Genomic DNA, 27,563 nt, shown 5'->3' on the forward strand with positions numbered 1-27,563 from the left:
AGAACATCTGCATGGGATTGGATCTAATTCTGTCTAGCTCTCTACACGTCAGAAACCAGCAAGGGCTTAGAGAAGAACCAAAGAGTAGGGCCAACATACCACGATACTTCCATGGCCCACTTTTCCAGTCTCCAGGGATTTTCAGGCCAGGGACTTCCTAAGCTAGAGGTGACATGGATTTGTTTAACAGCTGTTGAAGGATCTTTCTTCCCTGAATTAGTTTTGAAGCGTTCTGGTTTTTGCAGATTCATTTTAGGTGACATTAAAGACTAAGTCTAATGCACATTAGATGGGGGTAAAAATTATGTTAAAAAGCTATCACTCGAAGACATTTCTGTCAAGCTTTATAACACAATGTTCTTGAGGGTTATACAATATTTTAAATAAACAGGTTTATGCCTTCAATTTTCAAGCCAAAGTACCATTTCAATACTACTGACTTTACCTTGGTATATTGCTCACGCTCATGTTCTTGGCTAGAACCAGACCCTGATGTCTGATTATAACGGTGCACTTTCATTTTCATCTGTCTCGTTCGCTCCTCCACTACTAAGCTTGCTGCAAAAACACACAATGAAAATAAATTAAAAACAGTGAAAACTTTTGGGAAAAACCAGTGGTTTAGCAACAATTTTAGCTTATTTCCATCTCAATGAAACAAAGAAATGTACAAACATGTAGAACAAGCAGGGTGTAAACACAGAACAAAGGAACACTTATGTCAAGAAATCAACCACTTCCATTGCAAGAGTGTTTACCTGAAAATGGGCAGACATCCCAATTTTCTATACATAATCAAGCTGGTGCAACAGATATGAAAAGAGTGAAAGAATTTAGGTGATAGGCTGAATTATAAACCTGTTAAGTATTCTGGATGCAAGGGACATAAATCCATGATCATCTAACCAGGTATTTGCCTAAATGTAGAAAATATTACAGTAGCATTCTAAGAATAATTGCATTAAACAGGTATTAAAATTTAAAGTAATTAACTCCTCCTACTATCTTAAAACATAACTGCTTACCATAGCTAAAGATTATGAGAAGAATAATTTATCCATTCAACCAGTCATAGTAAAAAAATACAGTAATTTTCTAGCAATTTTCTTTTTTTTACAAAAAGTCCTTTAAAAGCACTACTTTGCTCTCTAATGTTCACTTCTATTTCAAAGAAATTATTTGTTCTTGTGCTTTCAACTTCCCTATGACAGTGTTTGTTTAAAAAAAGAAATCTCATCTCAAACCTTCAAGAAGCTGTGGTGCTATAAAGAGCATTTTCTTCAATTTGAACAAGTTACGGCAATTAATCTTGGCTGTGCTTGCCACAGGAAGATGACCTTGTACTAACGGAAAGAGTGGTGTGAAATCCCGTGGGCTAAGGGTTCCTTAAAATAAGTTAACCTTTGTGGTAGTGGGTAATTTTCAGAGGGAACTATATATACTGCTATTCTTAAACTTGGGAGCACTATAAATGCAAAGGAATACCAATAAAACAATACCTTGAAAACTGGCACTTTTTAACAGTTCTAGAACTGGACCCAAGTAGTCATCAGTGACTATTCTAAATAATGGAAGCACTCGCTATGCTCATTGTGTTTTAACAGGTTATAACATCCCAGAACAACTTCCTTTAGTTAGAAATTTTTGTGTGGTCACAAATTCAAGACTGGCACTTTATTTGCAAAATCTTCTGCTTTTGGGTCAACCATGGATTTATATGACTCTCCAAAACGATGAGTTTTAAAAGTCCAGGTTTTTTTGTAAACAGCCCTCCCCAGACCAGTGACAGGAGAAAGACACCAATTTAAAAGCTGCATGGAATCAATTTTCAAATCACAAAACACAGAGAATTTTAAATTAGTGGAAGATAAGTACTCTATCATGTTGTTTAAAGATCTGTATTGTGAATTAAGAGGTACCAAAGTTCTCATATGTGGGTTTTATGCTGTTAACTGTGGGATTCTTTACACATCTGTTTTTTTGTCTGCACTTTGCAAGCACAAAGATACAGAAGAAAAACCAAACCCCAAACAGTACACTCATGGTTGGATATTTTAAAGTGTGTGCTACTGCACAAATCACAAGTGTGCAGGCACGTACCATCCATAATATGCTTGTGGAAATGATGGAATGTCTGTGCGCTGGTTGGGTATGAAAAAATATACAAAGACATCACTGTGAAAAATATGTTGCTTTGATGTCCTCCTTCCACATTTCTTATTTAAGAATAGGAAAATTAAATACAGCAAATTACATTAAAATTCTGCTACAGCTACAAGTCTAAGGCATGAAATAAAGTTATCATTGTAATCTTCAATCTCCCACACGCAGAGGGTCCAATCTAGGAAATTCTGCACATGCAGAATGTCACACTGGGCCCAGCAATTATTCCAGATGACTAATTATGTCGGTAAATGTGTACCTTAATTGCAATGAGTCCAGTTCCACCATCAGATATGCAGGCACAGCTCCAATTACTTCAATGGAAGTTGCATGGAGGTATCTGAAGGCAAAATTGAGCACTTTAGGTGAAATTTTTAAAGATGGCCTCTTATTTTAAGGACAGATACGAAAGGATTAAGATATACCAAATAGTGACTGAAGTGAAAAACTCAGATATCTTAATCCTATCATACTTGTGTGAAATAGACTGAGGATATAAAATAAGAGGGAAAATTGAGACCCCTTTAAAAATTTAGCCCTATATGTGTATGGTGCACAGATTACAGTTACTCTAGAAAATAACCCTTTCACTGTGTGACTTTTAGGTGTTTCACCCTGTCAGCTGTACATTATACTAAATAATTTATATGATATAATGTTTCTCTATATTACTTGCAATACCTGAGAAAGAATATTCTATTATGTAATGAGATGCTAATTCAGTGACTATATGTGAAAATTACTGCAGTTGAGGTTGGGTAAATATTCAACCTTAACTCCGTAATTCTTGATTTTTGTTATGTTTAAATCCTTAACCTTAACAACACACTTATGTTCTGGTTTTCATTATTAGATATCATTATATAAAATAGCATGAGAACAATTAACGAGGACTGTGAAGTAAATCTAAATTCTCTAATGGAGAAATTTGGTTTTGTGTGCATGGAGTAAAAAGTAATTTAGCACCAATTAGCTGTTAATGTATTTCTAAGCAAGCAACTGTGTGAAATGTAAGCCTGCTCTAGAAGATACAACTGTGTTCTTTCTGCCAGCTTTGTTTACCATGCACATCTGAGCCTATGTTGTATCCAGCTCAGTTCTGTGATGGAAAATTTCAGCTGCCTGGTAAGTAGCCTAGTATACTCTTTACACGTTAATCACAAGAAGCAGAAAAAAATCTAACACAGGAGCAAAAGCACATTAGCAGAAGCTGTAACAACCATAGGTAACGCCACCATACGATCACATTACTTTCTTGGAACACAGCTGGTTACCACAGGTAATGAAAATTTGACATAAACAATACTTCAAGGACTTAACCTGCCTCTTAGAAAAATATGGATCTACTTTCTTTCAGGACATCAGTATGTACAGAGTGCTTTTTCCGGAGCTCTTGAGAGGTAGGACTACACAGTAATTTACAGATCAAAGCACTGTAATCCCAAGACCTTTAAATTCTACAGCGGCCCTAGAATTCAAATTATGGAGGTTTACCATAAGTGTCTCAAATTAGTGGTACAACTACCATCAATAGCAGTTGTGTCAACATGTTACTCTCTTTGGTATCAGAAGTGATGCTTCAAAGAGCTGTAACTCTCATCTCTTCAAGAGCTGCTGATTCAGATGTGAGATCAACCAGTATAAGAAGTAATTGAAAGAAGAGAACTCATTGAGCAGACTGCTTAGATAAGGGGTGCAAGTTTAGAGCTAAGGCTTTTACTACTACTAAACCATGTGAAGGCTGTACAACAATGATGTACATAAACAATCAAGCCATGCAGGAGAGAAAAGACAGACATACGAATGGAATCAAAATGTTATACTTCAATTCCATTAATATATTTATAAACCGGTCTGACTCCTGTAATCCCAGGTGTACTGGGTCTGGCTGGGATGGAGGTAGTTTTCTTCACAGCAGCCTGTACGGTGCTGAGTTTTAGATTTGTGACTAAAACAGTGTTGATAACACACCGATGTTTTAGCAATTGCTGAGCGGTGCTTGCACAGCACCAAGGCCTTCTCTGTTTCTCATGCTGCTCCACCACCCCCGTAAGTAGGATGGTGACTGGGAGGGGAAACAGCTGCGACAGCTGACCCCAACTGACCAAAGGGACATTCCATACCATAGAGCATCATCCTCAGCAATAAAACTGGGGGTAGTCTTTCCAAGGTCGCTGTTGCTCAGAGACTGGCCGGGCATTGGTGTGCTGGTGGGAGGTGGTCAGTGATTGATTGCCTTTGCATCACTTGGTGGTGGGGTTTGTGGGTTTTTTTTCTTTCTTCATTTTTTCCCCTTCACTTATTAAACTGTCTTTATCTTGGCTTATGAGTTTTTAACTCACTACTGCTCTTCAAATTCTCTTTCCCATCCCACCATGGCAGGTGGAATGAGTGAGCAGCTGGTGGGAGCTTAATTGCTGGCTTGGGTCAACCCACCACACCAAGCTACCAAGAATTAACTGCCCAACGCAGTTCTGAATGGTATTCCGTCAAACAAAGAAAAGTTCCCTTAGCTATTACTTAGTTTATTATTCAACTCACTGCTAAGTCCCATCTGGCTTCCACTGTGAATGGGATTCAAAGGAAGAAGACATGGTCTACAAAGATTAAGATCATCTCCCATTCCATAGGCTAGCAGGTCCATCAGCTCCTCCTGGGTCTCTTCCTCACATGTCATTCAAGAAACATCCTTGTGAAGACTGTTCACTTCGTACTGTAATTCGTAACAGATCTTACAGGATTCTAAATATGCTACATGCTGGAAGTATAACTAAACATCTGGATTTCCAGTCTTTTCAGAGGTGATCATGGTATTACTAAAAGAATAATTTAACACATGCACATAATGGAAGAGTTGGTTTTTTATTCAAAAAGTAATTTAAAGACTTGCTTGTATTTCTTGTGATAAAAGGAGTTTTGATTACCATTAAAGGTAGTTCTTGGTACATATTTCCATCATAAAGAAAGGTTTGGGTTTTTTTTTATTGACAGCCTATAAAATACATGTTGTCCTTCGAATGTCTAAAATACTCAAGTCCATAATATGCTACTTAAAGGAAGTAGGGAATAAATGGAAGAAAATAGCTACAGATCTCATTTTCAGCCTGCAACCTACCCTTAAAGAAAATTAGGACAGGCTAACAGTTGTTTTTTCTCAATGGAGACGGCCGTTTCTTAATTTTTCTAAGACATTATCTGTTTACTAAGAATTTATGTACTAGTCATACTCCTTTTATTATGTCAGTGCTATGGTAAGGTTTATAGATTTACATCTGATGGTATTAACTAGTTGACAGCCCTCATCTTTATTTCTGTCCTCAGAAAACTAGTATGGGCACATTTCAACTCCTACCTGCTGTTTAACTGATAGAGAAGCCAGAGCTGGCTAGAATCCTAACTGTTCAGAATATGTGCTACCTTTCCAATTATGTACAGAACAACAGAACCATGAGCAAATACTATACTAACATATCAAACAGAGTAGGCCAGATAAAGTTTTTTTTTTTTTTTTTTTTTAAATACTTTGGTAGATAGACAGAATGTATCATATGGCATTTTTCTGTTATCCACAGAACGGGAATCTAACAATGCACAAAATGTGACTTTAAAATAAATTCAACCTGCATTGGTATCAAAAACAGACCAATCCAATGAAAATCAGTGAGAGCTACAAAAGCTGCACTAACAGTAGTGACCAGTGCAAAAGAAACTGAGGTAATTTTAATGTTTTAAGTCCCCTATTTAAGGTTTGAAAGGGGAACTAAACTCTGTATTATTTGCAAAATTTCTTAAATGGCATGATGCTATAAACAGCTATCTATTAAGCTGATAGCAGAATGTATGAAACATGTCGGGTAATTTAAATAAAGATTGTACCACAGGCAGCAATACTGAACAAGCAAGGAACAGCAAAAATGCTATAGCTGCCTTTCTAGCTCTAGTTTTTAATTCCTGAGCTTAACTGTTTAGGTCTCCACCTCTTTCACATTACAACAATCACCAAAGAGATTCCGCATTCTGTAGACTTTGGAAAGCTGTGAATCTTGTCAATAAATAACATCTAAAAAGAACCCACTCATACATTTGAAAAAAGGGATTAGAGTTGTTTTAGCACTGAAACTAACTCCTGTGTAGCAGTGTGAACATCACCAAATTCCAAGGAAAACAACCTTATACCCAAAATTGAACTGCTGTACATGCTACACATGTATCTCCAGCAAAATATCACTATCTCTGATGACTTGTTGCTATCTAGCAAGTAATAAAGCAAGAAGGAGAAGGGAAATTTTGGCAAGGTATATGAAAATAAGCCTTTATGCTTACACTAAAAGAACAAATTCTTAAATGCCATACAGAGATAGGGAGTTTTAGGACATCAAAAATCCACATGGAAACTGGAAGATACTAAGTTTATCTAAGGTTAATGGATTCTGATATTTTAGGAAGACTATCATTCCAAGCATACTGTTGGTGAAAAAGATTCAGAGAGAAGTCATGAGAATTATACCAAGTCCAGGACGCAGTCTTGCAGAAACAGATTTAGGAAACGATTAAAAAGAAAGGAGATATGTGGCTTGATTAGGGTCCATAATTATTTACATGTTGGAAGACTTCTAACCATAAAAGGCTCTTCAACTTAGCAGATACAGGTACAATAATGCCCAATAGCTATGAAGTTAGATAAGGTCAGATAAGTAATAAGACATATGTTTAAAAAGTCAGGTGGTTAAGCACAGGAACAATTTTCCACCGCTTGCAGTCATTAAGTGAAAATACCTTTCTAAAAGGACATTCTTGCTCAAACCCAAGTATGGGCTTAATGCCAGAATGACTGGTGACATTACCATGGTCTGTGATTAAAACTGATAACCATATCGGTTTTTCCTAGACTATAGAAAACCTATGGATGTCTTAACATTGACTATATCATCTTCTGTAATGGTGAAGTCTGCAAACATAGAATTGGCTGTTGAGGCACTTCATGTTTCTGTTCAAGATGGCCAAGACAGAAAGCAGGTGTAGGCAAACAGTACAATTTGGAAATCCTCCAAATGTTACCTGCCCTATTAAATGTTGGAGTAAGCTATGTAACAAGAAGAAATTGGCATCAAGATTTCAGATAGCTGTAACCCTTACCAGCAGATACCACACATCCTTTATGATGCAAACTTTAAGGGAAAAACTCTGTAAGTCTAAAATGACAGAAAGATTTGCTTATACAAGGAAGCTACTGAAAAGTAAACTGAAGTGAAAATTTATCTCATAAAAACTATTTCATAGTAACAGTGTCTCTGGGGCACAAACAGCAGGCTCTGGCAGGGCAACAGGGAACTGCACTTACCCCAGAAGGCAACAGAGATCTGACCTATTCTTCACTCTGTCTTCACACTAAGAAGAAAAGTTGAACAATGACAAACAGCTACAGCTATAATGCAGTCTGGAGGTGCATACACTTAGCTCTTCTACACAGCAAAAGCCAGGAGCTTCATCTGTCTGTGCTGCTTAGATGCTCTGTTGATGGGAATTGGGGGGAGAAAACCAGCATCTGGTTTGAGGAAGTGAGCACGGGAAGCTGAAGAAGAAACTAGGCAGAACCAACGTCCAGAACAAAGGCAGGGAAATAAAGCAGTGGTGAAATTTGGATGGCAGAATCCCCTAGTGCAGTGGGCAAGGGAAGCGAGGAAGGAGCGGAGCATTCACTGCAGAGCTGGCTGTGTGGCACAGCAGAGAGAACTCACACTGATGGTGGACCAGGACGAAGCGTTTCAGAAATAACAGAGAGTCTCCAGGTTATTTCTGTTCAGCTTTCAGGATGAGTTTTGCAATATGCACACACAAAGTATCCCTGTAGTAGGTTCCATGACTTTAAAAATCCACAGCAAACTCTACTGTGAAATGTAAAAAACACATAACATTTTGAAATCATGAGCGGAGGAATGTCTTGAAACACAAGGTTAGTAACCCTGAAAAATCAATCTGTTGCTAAGATAAAGAACTTGTTACCACTCCTCTGCATATATGAATTCAAAAAGTACTTATCAGCAACATGCAGGTAGTGAGGGAGATGGGCTCTGAAGCCTGCTCTGCAGCCCTGGTCCCCATACCTGACTAGAACGTGCTGTGGGCTCCTTTAAGCCTGTGTACATGGGTTTCCTTTCCGAGGGAGCTGATACCGCTCTGGACCTCCTCCCAAATCAGAATGGAGGCATGACCAAAGCACATACTCAGACTGCCAAGCTGGGAAATGAGCTTGGATCTCCCAGTACATGCAGAGGCATGGTGGTCATCTTGAGTTTAATAACTCACTCCAGAAGGAAGATAAGCCAATGTAAGAATCTGAACTGGCTGATGCAACACTCAGTTCTTCCTCAAAGAGTTTAAAGGATGATCCCAACAGAAGCTTCTATTTAAAAGAAAACAACCAGAAAACAACCATATACTTCTTAAAATTTGAAAAAATTAAACCACTGGTTCTGGCAGCAATCCAAGTCAGCATCTTTGTAATCTGCTGAAGACTTTATTGGAACCCTTCCCATTGATTAGAGTGGAACAGATGCTTGATTTTTTTGTTGTAGATCTATCTGGTCAGTGTTGTCCACATCTGTAGTAGATGCTTTCATTCATACCTATGTCTCTTGCCACATAATATCCTGTAACCCTCCCCATCCATATCTCCCATTCACCTACTGTCCTTTTTATCTCTCATTCTGTCCTGGGGAAAGTCAGAGGTGACAGTGGGCTACTAGTGTAAGTCAGCTCAACTTAAGTTACTCATGGTGCCCCAGAACTGCCAGCACTCCACTTCTTCCCACTCCTTTTGCCCAGCTCTTTTCTGCCTCGGGGCTGCACCTGCATTCAGCTCCCTTGAGCCAGAGGAATCTGTGTGTATAATGAACCCACCACCTTCTACACACTCCCAAATCTTGGACCAGACCCATCCAAACCTTGTGGAAACAAGCTCTTTTACAAACCTGTTACAGGCATGGTCTAGTTTGTCTGCATAAAGTCAATCGTTTTAAACAAAGAAACATCCACTGCAGTCCAAGTCACAGGGCAAGGTTTGTGAACTTGAAAGAGGCATATAAACCAAACTGGCATGATTGATTTGTATTGTTCTGTTTGAGAGAAATATAAATATTGAAGAAAGCAAAAATGACAGAAATAATTTGTAAAATCAACCATTCTTAGCACTTTCTTAAGACATTTCATAATACATTCTTAACACTGCAAAATAACCTGTAATTGCTAATACCTAAGTTAAATGTTATTTCTTTTTTATCTTTTTTTTAACATTATCATGAAAACATACTCCTGAGTATTGGCATAGGTGTTGGAGTTTGTCGTTAGTGGAACAGCTGCTGTATTTTTATCTAAGCAAGTATGAATGTGTCAGTGGGATTCACCCTTTCAGAAAGTAGAGAGGTTGTAGGAGATATTCTGATTCAAGTTCACCTTACAGTTTGGTTTTGACCCACCAAAGCCTATATTCAGACCAGAGGTTCCCAAGATCTGCAGGACTCAGGACTAAAGGTCAGAAAAGATTAATCTGTGCTATTCATGTTTCTGCAGCATAGTATTTTGCTGTTGATGTTAAAAGGGATTCATATTTTTCATTTTTTTCTCTCCAAGCCTCATTCTGTTTTGACATAACTCTTACTTTCAGCAAAAAGAAAAAAACAAAACAAAACAAAAAACCAGAAAAAGGACTTCTCTGCAGCATTGCCTCGATAGGGACGTGACAGACTACACTTTTCACTATGTGGGACAGCCTTAGATACCTGTTGTTTGAGCTCACTGATTTACTGGTATCGGCACAGACATGGAGAATTCATAGGAGGTCAAATGCATAGGAGGTGAGCGCTGTACGTCTGCCCTAGAGACCTGCCCTGCAACATGACTAACTTTGAGTGTCAAGGGCTTGTCATGCAAATAAAACACAGCTCATTCTTCAGAAGCTCTCTGCATACGAAGGATAGTTTCTGGCCATCATCACCTTCAAATATTCCCAAGCCCAGACCTATGAAACATCCTTCACAGATGCCAAAAGCCATGGCTGCATCATTAGAAGCAGATGTTGTGCAGAGGTCAAGAGCAGCTTAGGTAAAATCTTAAGTCTTTGCGTGAACTTTAACTCAATCAAGCACCTTCTAAGCCATGTAAAATACCATGACTACTCCTTGTAAATCCAGTATATTGCATTTCAATAGGAAAATTAGAAATTACAAAAGAAACCATTTTCAGATTCTAAAGAGGGGCATCAGACAGTATAGAGATATTTGAGAAACAACCTTCTCGCCTGTTAAACACTGTTAACTAAATACTATATGCTGACATGGAATATATTGAGGGAAAAGCCAGTATTAACATTTGCCAAACATTCGTAAAAAATTACATAAATATTTACCTTTTGTGGAAGAGTTAAAAGTCTCTTGCTCTTCAATGAATTAAATGCACGGAATGATGGAAACAGAAAAAGAAATCAGCAAATTTAAAGTTAGATAAAGAAATGTGTTACATGTGACAATGGCATGTACAGTAGGCAGTACTCCAGCATATGTAAAAGTAATGTAGAAAATTAAAATGATAAACCATGATAAATAATAAAGCCTATGACTTTTTCTTTAAAATTAACAGGAATAATGAAGTTACCGAGAACCAGATTGTGGAGTCTTTAAATATTCCGCTTGAGCAGTATTGTCATACCCAAATTTATGATTAACATTAAAATCTTAAAATTGCTTTAAGTATCACTCTCACTCCCGAACCACATAATCCTCATTTAGATTCTGAAGCCTTTTCTGCAATAATGAGTGTTACAAATTTATTTTCTATTAACTGAAATCTGTAATACTCAATAACCACTGGACTACTGAAAATCGGTCATTAAGGAAAACATAAAAGATTACGAGGCTTGAACTCATTTGCAAGAGTTAGCAATGCTGAGAAAAAATACTCTCCAGCGTGAGTAAAGATTCCACAAGCTGCCTCAAAATATGCAGAGCCACCTAATAATTTCAAAATAAAACCAGAAATATGAAGACAAAACAAACAGTGCTAAAAGACTAACACCTAAAATTGAAATGACTTATTCTTTTTCTTCTGCCACTCAAGTTTTATACTGATGGATCTGAAAAAAGGTTTTAACTGAAAGGGTTTGATCTTCTACCATTACTCAAGCCACACTGTCACTGCAATGACATTTAAATGATCAAGTACATATACACAGAATGGTTTTCACTAGCTATTCATTTTTTTTAGGATCATAAGTTGGTTAAATATAAAAAGATATTTGCAACTCAAAGGTATTATTTGACAACATACTGATTTTCTGTACAAAATTCTGATTCTTACTTGTTAAAAGGAAACACTGGACATCAAAACACTTCATTCCTCGATGATGTGACTACCATTAAAGACTTGTACATATATGAGACACGTGAACTTTAGACAAGTAATCCCCATTCAGTACCAGTAGAGTCTTCAACGTAGCTTTCCCTCATGAAACACTAGCACACACGCACGCATGTACTTCACCCTGCATACAAGCCACGTACAAAACTTATGCAGCTTTTTCTAACATGAGCTAAGATACAGCAGTACTTAATGCTGGTCACACTTTTGCTTTTCTAAAGGTCACTGCATAAGGCCTATTGCCATAAACAGATGCCACTGGAAACACAGAGAACCACACTAGCTCAGTTATGTTTACAGACGCTCTTTACATGCAAATAGACTGCTGATTATCACAAACTTTACTCTCATTATAGAGCTTCTGAAATATGAAAACACATTGTTGAAGCTATGAGAAAGAAATCATGCTGTGAAGCGCCAAATAGAAGCAGATACAGGGAGAGAGACCTGGTTTGCATGAATTAGCTCTTAAAAATATTTTTTAGACTACAAACAATCATTGCACATTTATCTTGCTGGTTCATAAATTTCAATAGTACATAACGTGTTTTTTCTTATTTATTTGCTAGATTTCCTAATATTATCTACCACAGCCAAAAAGGAGCGTAGAAAAATGCTACAAATCTTCAGCTTGTATTCATTTCCTTGATCAACACAATGATTAACCATTATACAAAAGTGTAGAGACCCACCCTCAAATCCTATTCAAGCAAGAATTCCTGTGATGTTTGATAGTTGCAATGACAGAGGATAGACTGAATAAAGATCACAGAAATATGCTTTATACAGAAGTATTATTTAAAAACCATGCAACTACAAAACAAAGTTGTTATAGAAACAGCTGAAACGCAAAGTCAATGCAGAATCCCTGCCCCTCTTAATGATGTGCGCTGTTCCACTCAAACATGATGCAAATTAAAAAAGCACTGATGCAAATCTCTTACAGCTCGGCGCAGCATGACATATTGAGAACACACCATTGTCCTTATCATGGCTTAGAATTTCACCGCTTTAGTCACTGAGCCAAAATATCTTCATATTATTAGGTCCTTTTATAAAATTATCAGTTAAAACAAAGAAATAAAAAACACTTCTTAAGTAGCATACGTTAGGGTAATGACTACTAAAGTGCAACTTTTTGAAAACACACAGAGACACATCTACACCAGCCTAGCTTTCAATATTCAAGCATCTCAAGACCTTTAGATGCAATAACATCCCACTGTGTCTTGCACTCTAGGAAATACTGCTGACGGGGTTTCAAAGGAAAGAAATACAAACATGTCTTCCTTGAATATCACTGGGATTAAAATAAAAATCACATTGCCTAAAAATTACGGAAGCCTACAATCTTAACTGTAACCACTTTAAAAAGTCTGCATGTACTGGCGTTGCTAAAAATATTATTTAGTTAGAACTGTTCCAAGTGAAAATAACTACCCACCCCACACTGCAAAACTAGGCAAAGCTGCTATACCCTTTAGAACATAATCACCAAGAAGCCTTTTCTTTTTTTTTTTTTTGCTACTGTGCATAATTATGCTCTTTTGAGGTTTTAGCCCTTAAATTGGACTTTTTCCCTTTACATTTAAGATTTTTTCTCTCTTCCTGATCAGTAGTACCAAACCCATTTCTGTAATGGAATAGGGACCACTACTTTGGTCGTCTCTGTAAGAATTACTTCTATGAGATTTTTTTTTTTTTTAAATAAAGAGTGTCTACTAATAAGGACCGTTTAAAACTACCTTATTTTCTCACAAGTTGACTTTTTATGATTCTCTAACTGCCGACCAGAGCAGTGTCTAAGACAACATCATCTGGTAGAGAGAAGGAAGCAACCGTTTTTTCAGTTCTAAACTTGACAATGACAAAATGGAATGTCCGAGATGCAATGTCAGTCCTAGAACAAGCCTTATTAGCATGGATATGATCATTTACAGTTGAGAGCTAAAGATTAAAGATTTAGAGTTAAAATATCACTCTGTTTCTCGAGATGAAAACCACTACCAGTCTCTTGCTCCTTCATAAACTCTCATTTGTTTCATAATGAGAGCTTTAGAGAATAATAAAATTACTTTACTGGATTCTTCTATGCCTTCTGAATATGCAAAGAGCAAATAAAAAAAACCCTCTTGATATACAGACATTCAATTTTTTACAGCAATCACTGTGATTTGTAAAACAGACACAAATTCATAGATGTATATATTTAGATGTGCATTCAACCCCCCTGACACAGCAGAATTCCTGTAGAGTGTACAGAAGTACTTTACTATAAAAATGACACCTTGTGGTTTATCATACAGGATTTTCTTGAAACACAGGATGTCAATACTGACCACCAAAAAGTAGCTTGCTTTATAAATGAAGAAAAGGCATTTTGAAATGCTCCCTATAACATTTGTATATTGCACTAGATTTTGACATCATCTATATCCATGGTGACTGTGAATTTAAATCATTAAGGACACAATTCAGTTCCAAGTACAGCTAATGGAAATCTTTTACAGACCTCACCACGCTTTGGATTCAACCCTACATTAGGGTCAGATCACTTCTAGTCAATCCATTTGACCCCGATGCTCATTTGACAGGGATTAAAGAGGTGAAACTGATATTAAAATTTGATACTGTAAATCAGAGCAAATGCTATGGTCTTATAGCCTCACTGAATTTAATTTCCTACAGTAGTATAAAGTTTATACATATTATCATATTTATTTCAGAAGATACTGACAAAACCATTTAAAAATATTTTATAAAATCTATTCAATTTAGTACTTCTCTGCAAATACATTCTCAGCTTAAACAAAGTATTAAACATGGGTAAAATCAGAAAACCTCCCCTTCAAAAGGACAAGCCAGTCACTTAGACAAAACCAAAGTACTGTGTAGAGAGGGAAATCTCTTTAGCCTTCGATTCCATGTGCTGTAGTGCAGCTATATTGACACAGACAGTATGATATATAACAACAAAGTAAATGATATGTCGTATCCTACTTGCACATTTTATACATAAGACGCAAGCATATCAACAAGTGTAAGTAAGAGTTCAGTGAAACAGCATTACTTTACAGGTATTCACAGTATCAACATCTTTCTAAACCTAGAGTAGCTTTAGCCTTCTGCTCAACTTTCATTTTTTCTTTTCACTTCTGTATACAACCCATCTCTACTCATTTTCATTGTAAGTTCTACATTCATTTCCAATGTCTTTAACAAAATATAAATTAGCATTTTATTCTCAACACACCAGTTATCAAGAACAGCAGAAAGATGACAGATGAATATCCAAAGGAAAGCCAACTTAAAATTAAATTAAAGGCTGATTCATCATTACATATTGTACTGAGTTCTGAAATTGCAGAAGAAACATGAAAGAAATTTGAAATTCATTACTTATTATGTTTCCCTAAGAGGCTCCCGACTTACTAATATGCAGAAATAGAAGATGTAAATGTAGTTTGTAACTAGTTTATAATCCAGACAGTCCTAGATTCACTACAAAACAAGAGGACTCGAATGTAAAGTTTAAAATTAATAAACCCCACTTGTATCAGTATATTAATCATTCAAAATAAACACATGTATAAAACAAGAATGCATTTTTCTATGTGTTAATTGAAGGTGTAGTATGCCATCACAGCTCAAAGCCATAAAATTAATGTAAGCTCATTGCATGTTAATGCAAGCCATCATACAAAAAAAATCCCATGATAATCTATCATGATAAGAAGGTCATGGTCAGCAATATTATCTATTCAAGAAAGCAGTCTGCCAACAGTTCTATAAAGCGCTACCATATTTCACCATTAGAAGCATTTCTATAATTTCCACGTAGAAGAAAACCTTGTGATACATGACAATCTCAGTTGTTGCTTGTAGTCAATGAGAAAACAGGCTTTTTAAACACCGAAGAAAACCTGAATGTGCAAATATTATCCATTGTGCCATTTCATTTTATCATAATAGCTCATACTCTGTGTGCAGTATGTTGCTAGAAAAGGAAACAGCAATATTCATACTTATTTGATATTAGTATGTAAAAAACATCTTCTACATCCATTACGTCTACGTTGCCTTTTTCAGAAAAGAGCAGCACTCCTCTGCCTGATCAGTTTATTCTTAAGAAAGAAAGAGCTGATGACCTGTGCTTTCACATTTCCCATGGTGACTATTTTCATTCTTTACTCACTGAACTATGAACTCCAGAAGAAAAACAGATTTGTGATGTTTATTATTAATTTATGTTAATAATACATAACAATTAATATAAACCACAAAATAAGAAATGAGTAAGACTGGCAAAATGTTGTCAGAATCTTTGCCCCTGATTTCTTTAGCTGAATACAAACTAGATATGTGTTGGAAACTACCACGACTCTAATAGAAATTTAAAAGTAGACAAACATAAAAGGGTGCTAGAAAATTGGGGCACTTAAACCATGTGTAATAATCCACCAGTCAAACTCTACTGGATTTCCCAGACTACAAATATGCTTTCATTCTCTTCTATTGCTTTATAAGTAGAATTATAGCATTGAACATGTAGTTAAGAAAGTAGACTTTAAGTAAAGAAAGGTAAGAAAACAAAGAGTTTGAGCTATCATAAGCTCATTATTTGATACCTTGCTCTATACTGCCACTTCTTACTGGAACTTGCGGTAGCTGTCTTCCCCTGCGACTGCTGAAGGATGTGTCTGCAGGAGGAGACTGTGTGGGACTTCCTTGTTGATGTACTCTGCAAATGAAATTAAGATAAAAGTAAAATAACGCAAATGAAGAGAATTTTTATATTCTGAATTTTAAACACATATTAAGTTGCATATACTGAAGATGGGTTTGAAGAAGTTTGCATTTGGTGTATGCCATATGCACATACTCAGGTCTAGATACCCAGTTAACTTCTAAGGCCTCACATTTAATTTCTCTAACTACCTTCAACTAAGGAGAAGTATTTTCCTTTGGTTTGTTGTTGTTTTTTTTTAATAAAGTCCTAGTCAAAAACCACTGAATGAAAAAATAGTTTTCTAAAACCCATTTATGATTATGACTCGCAATTTATACATGTTCTCCTGCACTGGTATAAGGGCAAAACAAAACGTCACCTCTATATTTTATTAACTCTTGTATTCCCCTTGTGCTGATGCAATAATTGCACAGGGCCACAGAGAACTGGACAGCAAGCATCTGTTCCCATGGGATAACATGTTGTTTTACCCTGAACTCAGAGAAGGAAAAAGAACTTTAACCTTTGTATTGGTGGGGGGTGCATGTGTGGGTGTGCACGAAGAATGAACAAGATTTTTAATAATCGTACCTAAGTAAATATCCTAAACCCCTTTGGCTGAATTCTAGCTAGCACTATTTCAGAGCACCTTGGCTAATTCATTTCTTACACATAGTTACAGCATCTGAGTGTAACACATCAAACACCTTTGGAACGCTGGTAAGTTTGCATTTAAAATAAGTACGGCCACCTCTAATAACTAGGGAAAAAGTTTAAGAAAGTAAAACAAAGATGAGAAGGAGCAGACCACTGAGGGGGAGAGCTTACTATTAAATGCCCTTGCCAGTTACAGTAATATCACACTCACTACAGCGGATAAGCAGTATTTATCTACTACCCTAAGGCTGCAAGTAGATAATTTGCGATTTTGAGTAACACATTTGTGGAAGTCCAAAATACTGTTGGCTTTCACACTGCGTAGATCAACTGACTTTCTCTTAGCCTGTAAGCTCAGAGTTAGCTGTGTGAACAGCACATGGTTTCCTGCACAATGTTTAGAGAAATACTTTGATAATTTTCATATGGATACAGAACAAAACACAACAATGGAAGGACGAAACACAGCCAATTTTTTACTCTTACATTCGCTTAAGTATTTAAGTTCAACAGCAAGAAGTACCATCTGGATGGTGAAGATAGGTGGCGTAAAGGATATGGGAGAAGTGTAAATACCATGAAGAGAGGATAATCTACAGTGCCAGAATGAGTGAACGCGCCACGTATGCTCAGGAAAGTACAACACCACACTGACACCTGGGAGGCAGGACATGAAAGCTGTGCTGTACATGTAATAGCAACCTTGTCAGAAGTGGAGAAGGTGGCGCCGAACCTCCGGGCGCTAGGTGATGTACAGAGCATAAGGGTCTGATACTAGAGTGCTCACTCGACCTTGAGCGAGCGTGATGTTTTCCCCTAATGACTGGCTGTTCAGTCGTTCGTGGGGTTGGAAGTCCCCTTCTAGAAAGACATGGTAGCAGACCCCTAAAACATCAGGGCCAAAAAGAAACTGTTCAGTTGTTAGCTCCAGGCATACCTTCCCATGCCCCCCTCCATCAAAGAACATTGCAAATCCTGGCTGCAGGACCAGGGTTGACATTTCAGATCAAAGTTATTAATTCTGAATGCAAATCCATTTTCGAAATGACAAACTGCAGAACACTCACCACTGCAGATACACATGACCCTACTTGTGGAACTGTTGAACTGCACTGCACATAGCGGACAGTTGGCCAAAAACTCTAGCTGCATCTTAAACACAGCAAACACAAGCTAACAGAACATATGACATAAGTACTAGCACAGGGTAGGCTATGAATACCTAGTTTTACCACAAAGCATTTCTAAACCATAGCTTTTATCCTTATTCAAAATATTAACTGGATTTCAATTAGTGTCCTAAAAAAGGACAATATGTAAGCACATATGTAATTCCCTTGGTTTCCCTAGGAGTTTGAAATAAGGAATCTAATTAAGTATCTTTCTGCTGTAAGCCCTAAAACAGAAATACAGTTCTGAAGGAACTCTAATGAAAATATAATTAAAATATGCAGTAAAATGATTAATTGTGTTAGTAAAATAAAGCATAATTATTAGTAGTTTAATAATTACATACACTGCAAGTATAAGATAACCTGAAACACTTCAAGTTTAGAGAGTTACGAAGTATTCTAACTGTGCCTTTTTACTCTTCCTTGGTTTCCCAACAGTGCAGCATTTTGGAACTGGTACTACTGTATCTGCTGTTATTTCAGAAATTTCACTTTCCTGTGACAACATTTCATTGTGGGTTTTTTGGTTTGTTTGGGGTTTTTTTGTTTTTGTTTTTGTTTTTTAAATTTGTGCAGACTTATGAAGCCTCCCTTCAGACACCCAGCACAACTGATAGTCAAGTAACCAAGGGACTGTCTAGTTTATGAGACTATCATACACTGAAAAGTCAACCTAAAAAAAAATAATATATATGAGATAACATGCGGATGCCTACCAAGGATAAGAAGCAGGTTTGGTTTCAAAGCCATTTCATCAGTAACAGTTTATGTGCAAGTCCAGTCACAATACAACAAAACCAGGATTCTGCTGCCCTTACCTTATTCTCTCTCAAACCCTAACGCTTCTTTAGCTAAACTCCTGGTTTGCTGTGGTGATAACCGTAACATTCCTGCAGAGACTGATTCCCCTGATTCTATAAGATGCTTACGATAACGAAGATGAACTGAGTTCTCAAAACGCCTGTTTCTCCATGTTGACTGTAAAAGTAAACCATGCCAACTATTGCATGCAACCAGCTTTTAAGCATGTTTCATCAGATAACATCCATAAGGTAAATATGGATCCCACCCTGTGCCAGAAAGTGCTTGCTTGCTTTTACTATGAATGAATGCTCCAATCTAACCAAGTCATCATGTTCTCAGTTCTGATTTTTCTCATTTTAGAGGCTAAATGTCCTGGAATTTATCTGAAAGCCTAGCAAAGCACTAGGAGAGTCTGTCCTGCCATTACAGAACACTTTATCTGAGACTCAGAAACTTAACTCCTGCTCTTTCAGTAATACCCTTTTTATAGACCTGTCCCCTTCCACGAGAGAAAGACAGAAGATCTGCTTAACTAAAATGAAGACACACGAGGCTTAAGATTTGCATTAGCTGGGCTATTACACTGAGACAAATATGCTACTTGGGGTGCAAATGAAAATAGAGCTAAAAGGGAAGTGGAGGAAAACTAGAATGGTGTTAAGGACTTGCTGGCCTAGGAGAAAGATCGGTTGCTGAAAGGAAGAAGTTTGCAAATGGCTGATCAGAATGAGACAAAAAGGAACAAGCACAGGAGACAAAAGCTAGTGTATGACTGAGGAAACGAGACAGAAGTGAGATAAGAAGTATGGAGAGGAGAGGAATTTGGGAGAGAAATGATACCTGGTGAGCAATAGACTGCAACGAGCACATACATGTGTATCATCTCCTGGTTCCTCAAAGAGGAAGGTAACGCTGCAAGCAGCAAACCTGTTAAGTCAATTGGCAATGGTCTACATGGGAATCCTACAGGTTCCAGCTCTGCCTGCACACAAGAAAACTCAAATTCCTTTCTCTTCAGACTGATGCCTCAGTGGCACATACTAAATACAACATGCTGCCACTTATGGAACTAGAAAGAAAAACTAAGAATGAGAGAGCATCTCCAATCCAGCACGCGCCTGGCACCGGGTCCTATGTAAAATACAGCAAGTACAGTTGAAGACTGCATGTATCATAATACATATGACAGGTAACCTCAGATCTGGCATTTCTGGGGCGATCAGTTAGGGCTGAAAGAAAACACTTTAGGATTGGGATGAACCAAATTTTACCACAGTTTTTCTCATTCATACAAGCACAGAAAATGTTTGATCTTCATGTAATCAGTTTTACTCCTTCAGAAGAGTTTACTGAATCCCATCTTGAAGGCTTATCACAACGAATTAAGAGAATTCTTAGGCTTTGTAAACTATCCTAAGAAGGTTTGCTTTTTCCCTTTTATGTACATTTCCTAAGCTATCACAATACATGGAGAACTTAATCTTACATAGCATGTTGAAAGGCTCTACAGAGAAGCTGACAGCATGTTAGTATCTTATTCCAGTAATCTGCTTAGCTAATATTAGACAAGATCTGCAAATTGCAAAATAAAGATCAAATCTAAGACAGAAATGAATATTTGAGGAAGAAATAGTCTTGAGTTATATTTGCCATTTGACAAGAAAATTAATTGCCTGTCCTATTATCAAAACTTTCTGGCACTAGTGCAACGTTATATCTATGATGAAATACTAAACTACAGCACTCGGACTTATTTAGGCATTTGTGTCTCGCATCTAGTCGTAATGAATCACTTTATGGAAACAGAAGCCTACACCATGTGCCGTGGAGATGTAAAAAGCAGCAGCGCAATTCATGTTTCCCTATGCTCTTGTTGCACTGGGTTCATCGCTGAACTGTGAGCCCCTTGGACCTCAGACCCAGTGGCTCCCCTTACTCTTCATAAGTTAGAAAAAAAAGGGGGGGTAAAAATGGCTTTAGTGATCTCAATAGCAAAACTGTCCCTGGTTTAAACACAGCAAGGATTTCAGCCATTATTTAGGTAATTTCTCTGGTCTAAAGTGAAAAAGCACCTGGGCTGTTGTGACAACAGAATCATCAAAACTAAGAAAAATGTAACCATTGCTTTTGGATCAGGAACGATAATCTGGGGCTTGAAGCAGTAAAATAAAATAAAAGCCCTGAAGTTTTTTTACACAATGTGCATTTTCATTGAAAAAAAAAATATTTGTCTGTGTTGTTCACAGAAGTTTTTCAACCCTCACAATGTAAACAGATGTACATTCCTCCTCTGCTAATCAAGATAACATAAATCTGTTTCTGACAAAGGCAGGATCTCACCCCTCCTCACTGCTCTTATTTCAGCCAATACACAGGGTTTAATACTTAACTAGATGTACTGCTGACTAAATATATTTTTGTTTTTCACCTCTTAATAATTTGAATACATAACCCTATACTACTGTAGCATCAAAGCTAAAAGTTACAATGATAATATAAGTGCAGGAAAATTCAATGAATGCAAAGGTTAAAGACCCAGTGTTTATATTGACTTTATATACTGATAGATTATAAAATTTTCTATACATATTTAAATGCATAACTTAATGTTTTTATATTATAAATTGAAAGTAATTTGATCAGAGACATCTTGAATTATTAATCTGTGAATATATTTTTTTCATCCTCAAATTTATTGTAAAACAGACGAGATTTTTTGGAATAAGATCAGTGGTAAAGTGCAGAAAAGGTTTAGTCCCATACTAATGAAATATACTACACACTTCCAAATGTCATCTTACGGAGATCAAGATAGTGGCGATGGGTCTCAGGTTTTGGTTTATGAAATGGATGGACTGCTAGTCTTTACCATTGAGTTTATCTGCCATGATGGAGAATGCCAGCAAAATTCCATATGTATGCAACACAGCAAGCAGTGCTAATAAAATAGATACAAAGTAAATAATACTGTAAATTATGACAACAGCTTTTGGTACTGTCACAGTCGTTCTACTTTAAAAGTCGTATTAGAGGTATATTCAAAAAACTGGAATCATATGGATTATAAGAGATGTTTACTCATCGATCAGCAATCCTACCTTTCTGTTTCAGTTGCGGAGCCTTTCCTAGTTTGTTTTTGGCTGCTATATCTTTCCACTTTTCTGGACTGCCTGTGAAATGACATGTCAGAAAAGAAATGAACAAAGAAGAAAAAGAATACAGAAATATGAAGATTATTTATTAATGTATTATAAAGGTAATAACAGAAATGGTTGACAGATGAAAAAGTGACAACTATTGTCATGAACAGGCTGGTGAACTCGAGGTTTAAGACACAGTGCACTGATTAGGTTTGACTGGGGCTGATGGTGTGAAAGTTAGGAGGTACCAAAACAGGGGAGATGATAACATTGATCCTGACTGAACCTGTAGCTAGCTCCCACTTCACAGTCTGTATTTGATTAGAAACAACACCTCCTCGTAGGCCTTTTAGTCATCTCTTAACAGCATGAAAAACCAAATGCAGAGTAGACAGCAGGAAAAAAAGTGTTGCTGAAAATACTAATCAAACGTAAACTTTAAAAATTGCTTTTAAATCTAAATTCCAAAAGCAAAACAAATACTGCATCATATCAGATTTAAATAATGCTGTCACTATATTAATAAAAACTTGGCTTTTCAAAAATCTCACTGTATTAAAACTTGTTAAGGTTTTTTAGAAACAGTTTAAAACAATTCTATTTTTTTTTCTAGTCAATATAAATAAGTCAGAAGTTTATTTCATTTCTTCTCTCCTTTCCCACATAAATATTTTATAGAATTCATCTGACATTTGGATAGTGAGGCACTAGTTACCTCTGACAACCTAAGCATTTACTTTGATAGTAAATAAAAACAATGAACAGTAATATGAGTCAATAAATGTAAGAAGGAAGGTAAAGCATGTTTCACCATTATGACCCAGGACTATAAATATACTATGAAAATCTCTGCAAGTCTTGTGTGTTCCAAAATTTTCTTTACTATCCACAGTAATGTGAGCATTTACAAAACAGGATTTACGATTTTGAACCTTTGATAATCATGAATATATATCAGTTTTTCAGAATAAAAAGTGCATACAGTATTTCAGGAGTGGTCTAAAACAGGAAGCGATGATTATTCATTGTTAGATCAGAAATGTTGACAAACCCTAACCTGCATCTTACGCTGGTGCAAGAAACATATATAGCAACTTGCAACGATATAATCAATGTCAGATATTAAGCTATAAAAGAATTACTGTGGGCAAAACAAATAGATAAAAATAATATTTTAAAAATATATTTTCTTTTTAAACCTTTGTGGTTATAAAGAGTAATCCAGTGTCTGAACTGGAAGATAGCTAAACAGCTGTAACACCAAAATATACCCAAAGAACATAATCACAGTGCATTTTCATGATTTGTACCCACTGTAATATTTGATGAGCATTATATCGTGATGCGGTATGCTCCACAACAAAGAAAATACTGCAGCAAAATACAAAATGTTTTTTGCATGAGCAGAGGTCATAACCTGATGCTTTCCAGGTTTTAAAAGAAAATACTTTCTTACCAAAAAATAGTATCTCGGATTAAAAATTAAAATCCCTTTTGTCCTCAAACTATTTTCTCCAGATTTTTTTTTTTTTATGTTCTCATTACTTTTTAATTTTTTTCTTTACCAGGCCAAATACAAGGTGGATACACAGGGAAAGATATTTAATGCTGCAGCTTTACTTAAAAGCTAAGGTTAGCGAAGTATTTAAAGTTATGGTTAGATCCACTGAATGCAGCACCATTATCACTTAAATGATGTCAGCCTTTTCATTTTCTGTTTGTCTGGGTATGGGGCTTGTTTTTCTCTTACTCCTTATGTCACTTGCTTAGACTGTGACGTTATGTGCAATGGAGAAAAAGAGCACATAGTGACTACTCCTTATAGGATGGAAAAGATGAGAGTAGGACATCTTTTCTTGTGAAAAGTGACAAAGTAATATATAGCAGTGGTGAGCTGAATACACTTATTCCTCTGCTCTCTGGCTGTCCTTGTGAGCAGCACACATTAGATATATGTTTAGAAGTCACAATTTCCTTCCTGTTTCCTTCCTCTTGCTAAGAGGATGCTGTATACAGCTCCATATAGTCAACAGCCTGCTACAGCACTTGCAGTCCTGACTCAGCTTGAGCACAGTGTGGGCATTGGCAGGTATGGATTTACAGGTAGGCGTCCTTTCATGCCCATATACAACGTATGAAGAGTGCACTGGGGATAAGAACACTCAAGTCATACTCAAATTTACCTCTTAAATGTACTTTAGAGGGGATTAAAATCTACGAACAATACATACAAATACATACTTATACATAAAAAGAGAAAAAAAACTTCATATGCAGAGGATATGAAGAATATACTATAACCAAGACCTCATTTATTTGGAACTATAATTTGAGTAAATAAGGATACCTCTGTGCTGCTCCAGGTTTAGCACTTAGGTGGTCTATACTGTCCTGTTTTGGAATGCAAGACTCCAGCGTCCTTGTTCTTCACAAAATTTGGAAACATGGATATGAATTTGGACAGAATGAGCAGAAACAGAGAGATGGTCACATGCAGTGAAGGTGAAGACATGCAGTCAAATATATAAACCAAAAGCATTAAGATGCTATCTGCTGAGAAAGGCGATATTGCTCATTTCCCCTTCCATTGATTTAATCCATACACTTTAAGGAAATGTTAAAATTTTTAGACATAATATCAACAATCTAAGATGCAATAAAGTATGAAAGAATGAATGAAAGCCACAACAATATTGTTAAAAACCTTTATACTCTACATGCTGAACAGCAGCACTGTGGCTTAATAGTTACCATTATCCTTCTTGAGAATTAATCTACAGTATTTTCATTAGATTAGATTAGATATATAAACCTATAGAGAATATCTTCCCTTCATAATTTGAAACATGCGTATTTTGTCATATTGTGAAATTCTCCTGAAAATGCAGGTAAATTTCATAATTTCATATATTCTGATGAAAACTTCATATTCTGTTGCCAGCCAGCCTGCTACAGTAATAATTAACAACAATTCAATAGCAAATTAGAATAACTGACTCAGCTTTCTTTTAAAAATTCAAATAAAGTTCAGACTATTTCTTAATTTCTGTATTATTTTCATTTTTGCTGAAGCTGTTTAAGAACCTCAGAATTTGTTCACAGCTTTCAATTTGGCATAAATATTATTAGCTTGTTGGTTTATTATTAGTTTTTTATGGTACATATGGTAAAAATTTTTTTTTTTTCTTCATAAGGTATATCAATGTAAGATTTTTTTTCAAATATCAAATTTGGCTTTTAATGAGAAAACTTAGCAAAATTTGCAGTCCACTAATAATCCAGGGTATGTAACAAATTTGCATCTATGCCTCCATTAGGGTGAGGAAATGGTGACATTTCTCTTTAAGGTCAAAAATCTACCAAGTGTCACACCAGATCACCAGTCAATAAGGCCTTGTTACATATATAGACAAGCACTATATATTATTTTATATAGAGACAAGCTATTCACAGTTCATGTTCCAATGACCCATGTGGCTCAAAATATTTATCACTGTTGAGTGTAAACAAAATCTACACACAGAAATAGAATTATATTCATATCAAAATTAAAAATTACTATTCTTAAAGTAACAAAATAACATTTTTGTAAAATTCAGTGTCAAACATTTAAAATGGTTTATTACTGGCTTGTACAAGAGACCCCAGTGGTTTGCAGTGAGTCTGTTCATTTATGTAGCCTTAAAGCCATCAAAAACGTCATGTTCAATACTTCCTGATTTTTCCTGAATATTTCTGAAAGGCTGGATCTACATGGTATGTGAGCTGGGAGGTCACAACTACTCTGAAGGCTTGGTAGCTCCTCGCACTCATTCCTAGCACTTCACTTCATGTCCTGCAAAACTGCGTCCCTGATCAAGTCACATAGTTGCTGGAAAGACGGGAAAGGACCATCCAGGCCATATCAGTCTGCCGCTGGCAGTGCACTACAGCTGGCTTCAGGATGACTCTTGGACAAGCATCCTTACAGATGCATGCATGACCACCAGAAGTTACTTCTCTTAACTGAAAGTACATGAGAATTAATTTTTTAAAAGGCTTATTTTATCCGGTCTTGGTTATATGCTGAACCTATATGCAGACTTCTCAAAAAGAACAGTCTGAATAAAATTCCCACTTACCATTAACTGCTTTCATTCTCCTTGCTTTTATCATCACTTACAATTTCACAATTTTGCAGTTCTCCATTTACCAGAAAGTCTTTCACTTTAGACAGACTTTCTAATTCTAATTTCTAATACAAAACCCAAAAAACCTCCCAGCAATGAAGCTATCAAATTCAAACCAAAAACTATTCTTTAAAATGTCTTAAAGAAATACATGATACTAACCAAACACTTGTTAATTCTTAACACTGAAATAACATATAACCCATGTCTTCATCTTGTCAAGGTACATCTAGGAGTCACTTTTTCTGATATGGCAAGTGAACGAATTCCAGAATAACAGCAATCTTGCCAAGACCTTTACTAAAATTTATGTTATGAAACATTATTGATAAATACAATGTTGCAAAAACTGGATTCAAATGATCAAAATTAGAAATAATGCATAAGGCATACGTTTAAGAAATGTATTCAGAAATAGATCTTCTTGATTGCACCCTATATGCAAATTGGGCCAATTTGTAAGATAAATCTGGAATGTACTCAAATGAAGAGTAAGATGACATCTGTTGAAGTCAATTAATCTGTGAAAATACGATTTGAAAGCAGTGACAAGCAGTTAGTCAGCTACCCCTGCGGATCCACCAGACCCTCATTCCCTAACACCCACTGCATCAGTTGTCAAATTGATAGAAACACGTCTTAAAAAACCATAAATTATTGAACTGAGTGGTGTTGGCCAACTGCTAAAGCTATGGGAAATAATCAGAATGAATGTAAACTTAAAGAGTATAAAACAAAGGTAAACCACCTTTGATTCCCTCATTGATACTCTCTCTACAGACAAGGTGCGCTATTATTTTGTATTGGGCATGCAATGCAAAGGAACATCCTGGAACTGAGAGGCTGCAACCAGTCATCAGGATTGAAGTTAGCCTAAACTCCAAGTTCATCACTGACTGCATCACTGGGGTCTGGTGACCAGATTACCTGCAAGACTTCCAAGCACAAGAAGGTACTCGTTTCACTAAGAAAATTAGACTGCTGTTTCTCTGACTCAAAATCTTTCCCATAACAGATTCTATATCGTACAGATGCTTTACTGTAATATGTTTGCTAACAGGTATTAGATGATTTCAGTCTTACTCCACAAAACTTCAGCTGACATCAAAAGGCTTACAATTCTGCATTAAGAATGGCAGTGCTTAGATGAAAACCTCATTTCACTGATATGTGACATGATTATGATTTAATTCTAATCACTTCAATGACAGCAAGATTTTATCAACTCTGATCCACTGAAGTCAAAGACAGTCTTTCCATCGACTTGAAAAATGGGAAGCAAAATTACTTAAAAATGCCTAAAAGATTCAAAGGACAT

The 27,563-nt window shown here is 36.4% G+C and overlaps 1 protein-coding gene across 1 annotated transcript in view; it reads right to left on the reverse strand.

Annotated features, from left to right (window-relative positions):
- Positions 1-27,563, reverse strand: part of RIMS1 (regulating synaptic membrane exocytosis 1) — a 342,135-nt gene that overhangs the window by 80,250 nt on the left and 234,322 nt on the right. The window contains 6 exon segments of the mRNA XM_030034563.2: positions 446-558; positions 10,568-10,597; positions 16,203-16,315; positions 17,663-17,845; positions 22,035-22,106; positions 24,424-24,501. Of these exon segments, the coding sequence (XP_029890423.1) occupies positions 446-558; positions 10,568-10,597; positions 16,203-16,315; positions 17,663-17,845; positions 22,035-22,106; positions 24,424-24,501 (589 nt within the window).

The sequence above is a fragment of the Aquila chrysaetos genome, chromosome 2 (genome assembly GCF_900496995.4).
Source record: "Aquila chrysaetos chrysaetos chromosome 2, bAquChr1.4, whole genome shotgun sequence".
NCBI lineage: Eukaryota > Metazoa > Chordata > Aves > Accipitriformes > Accipitridae > Aquila > Aquila chrysaetos.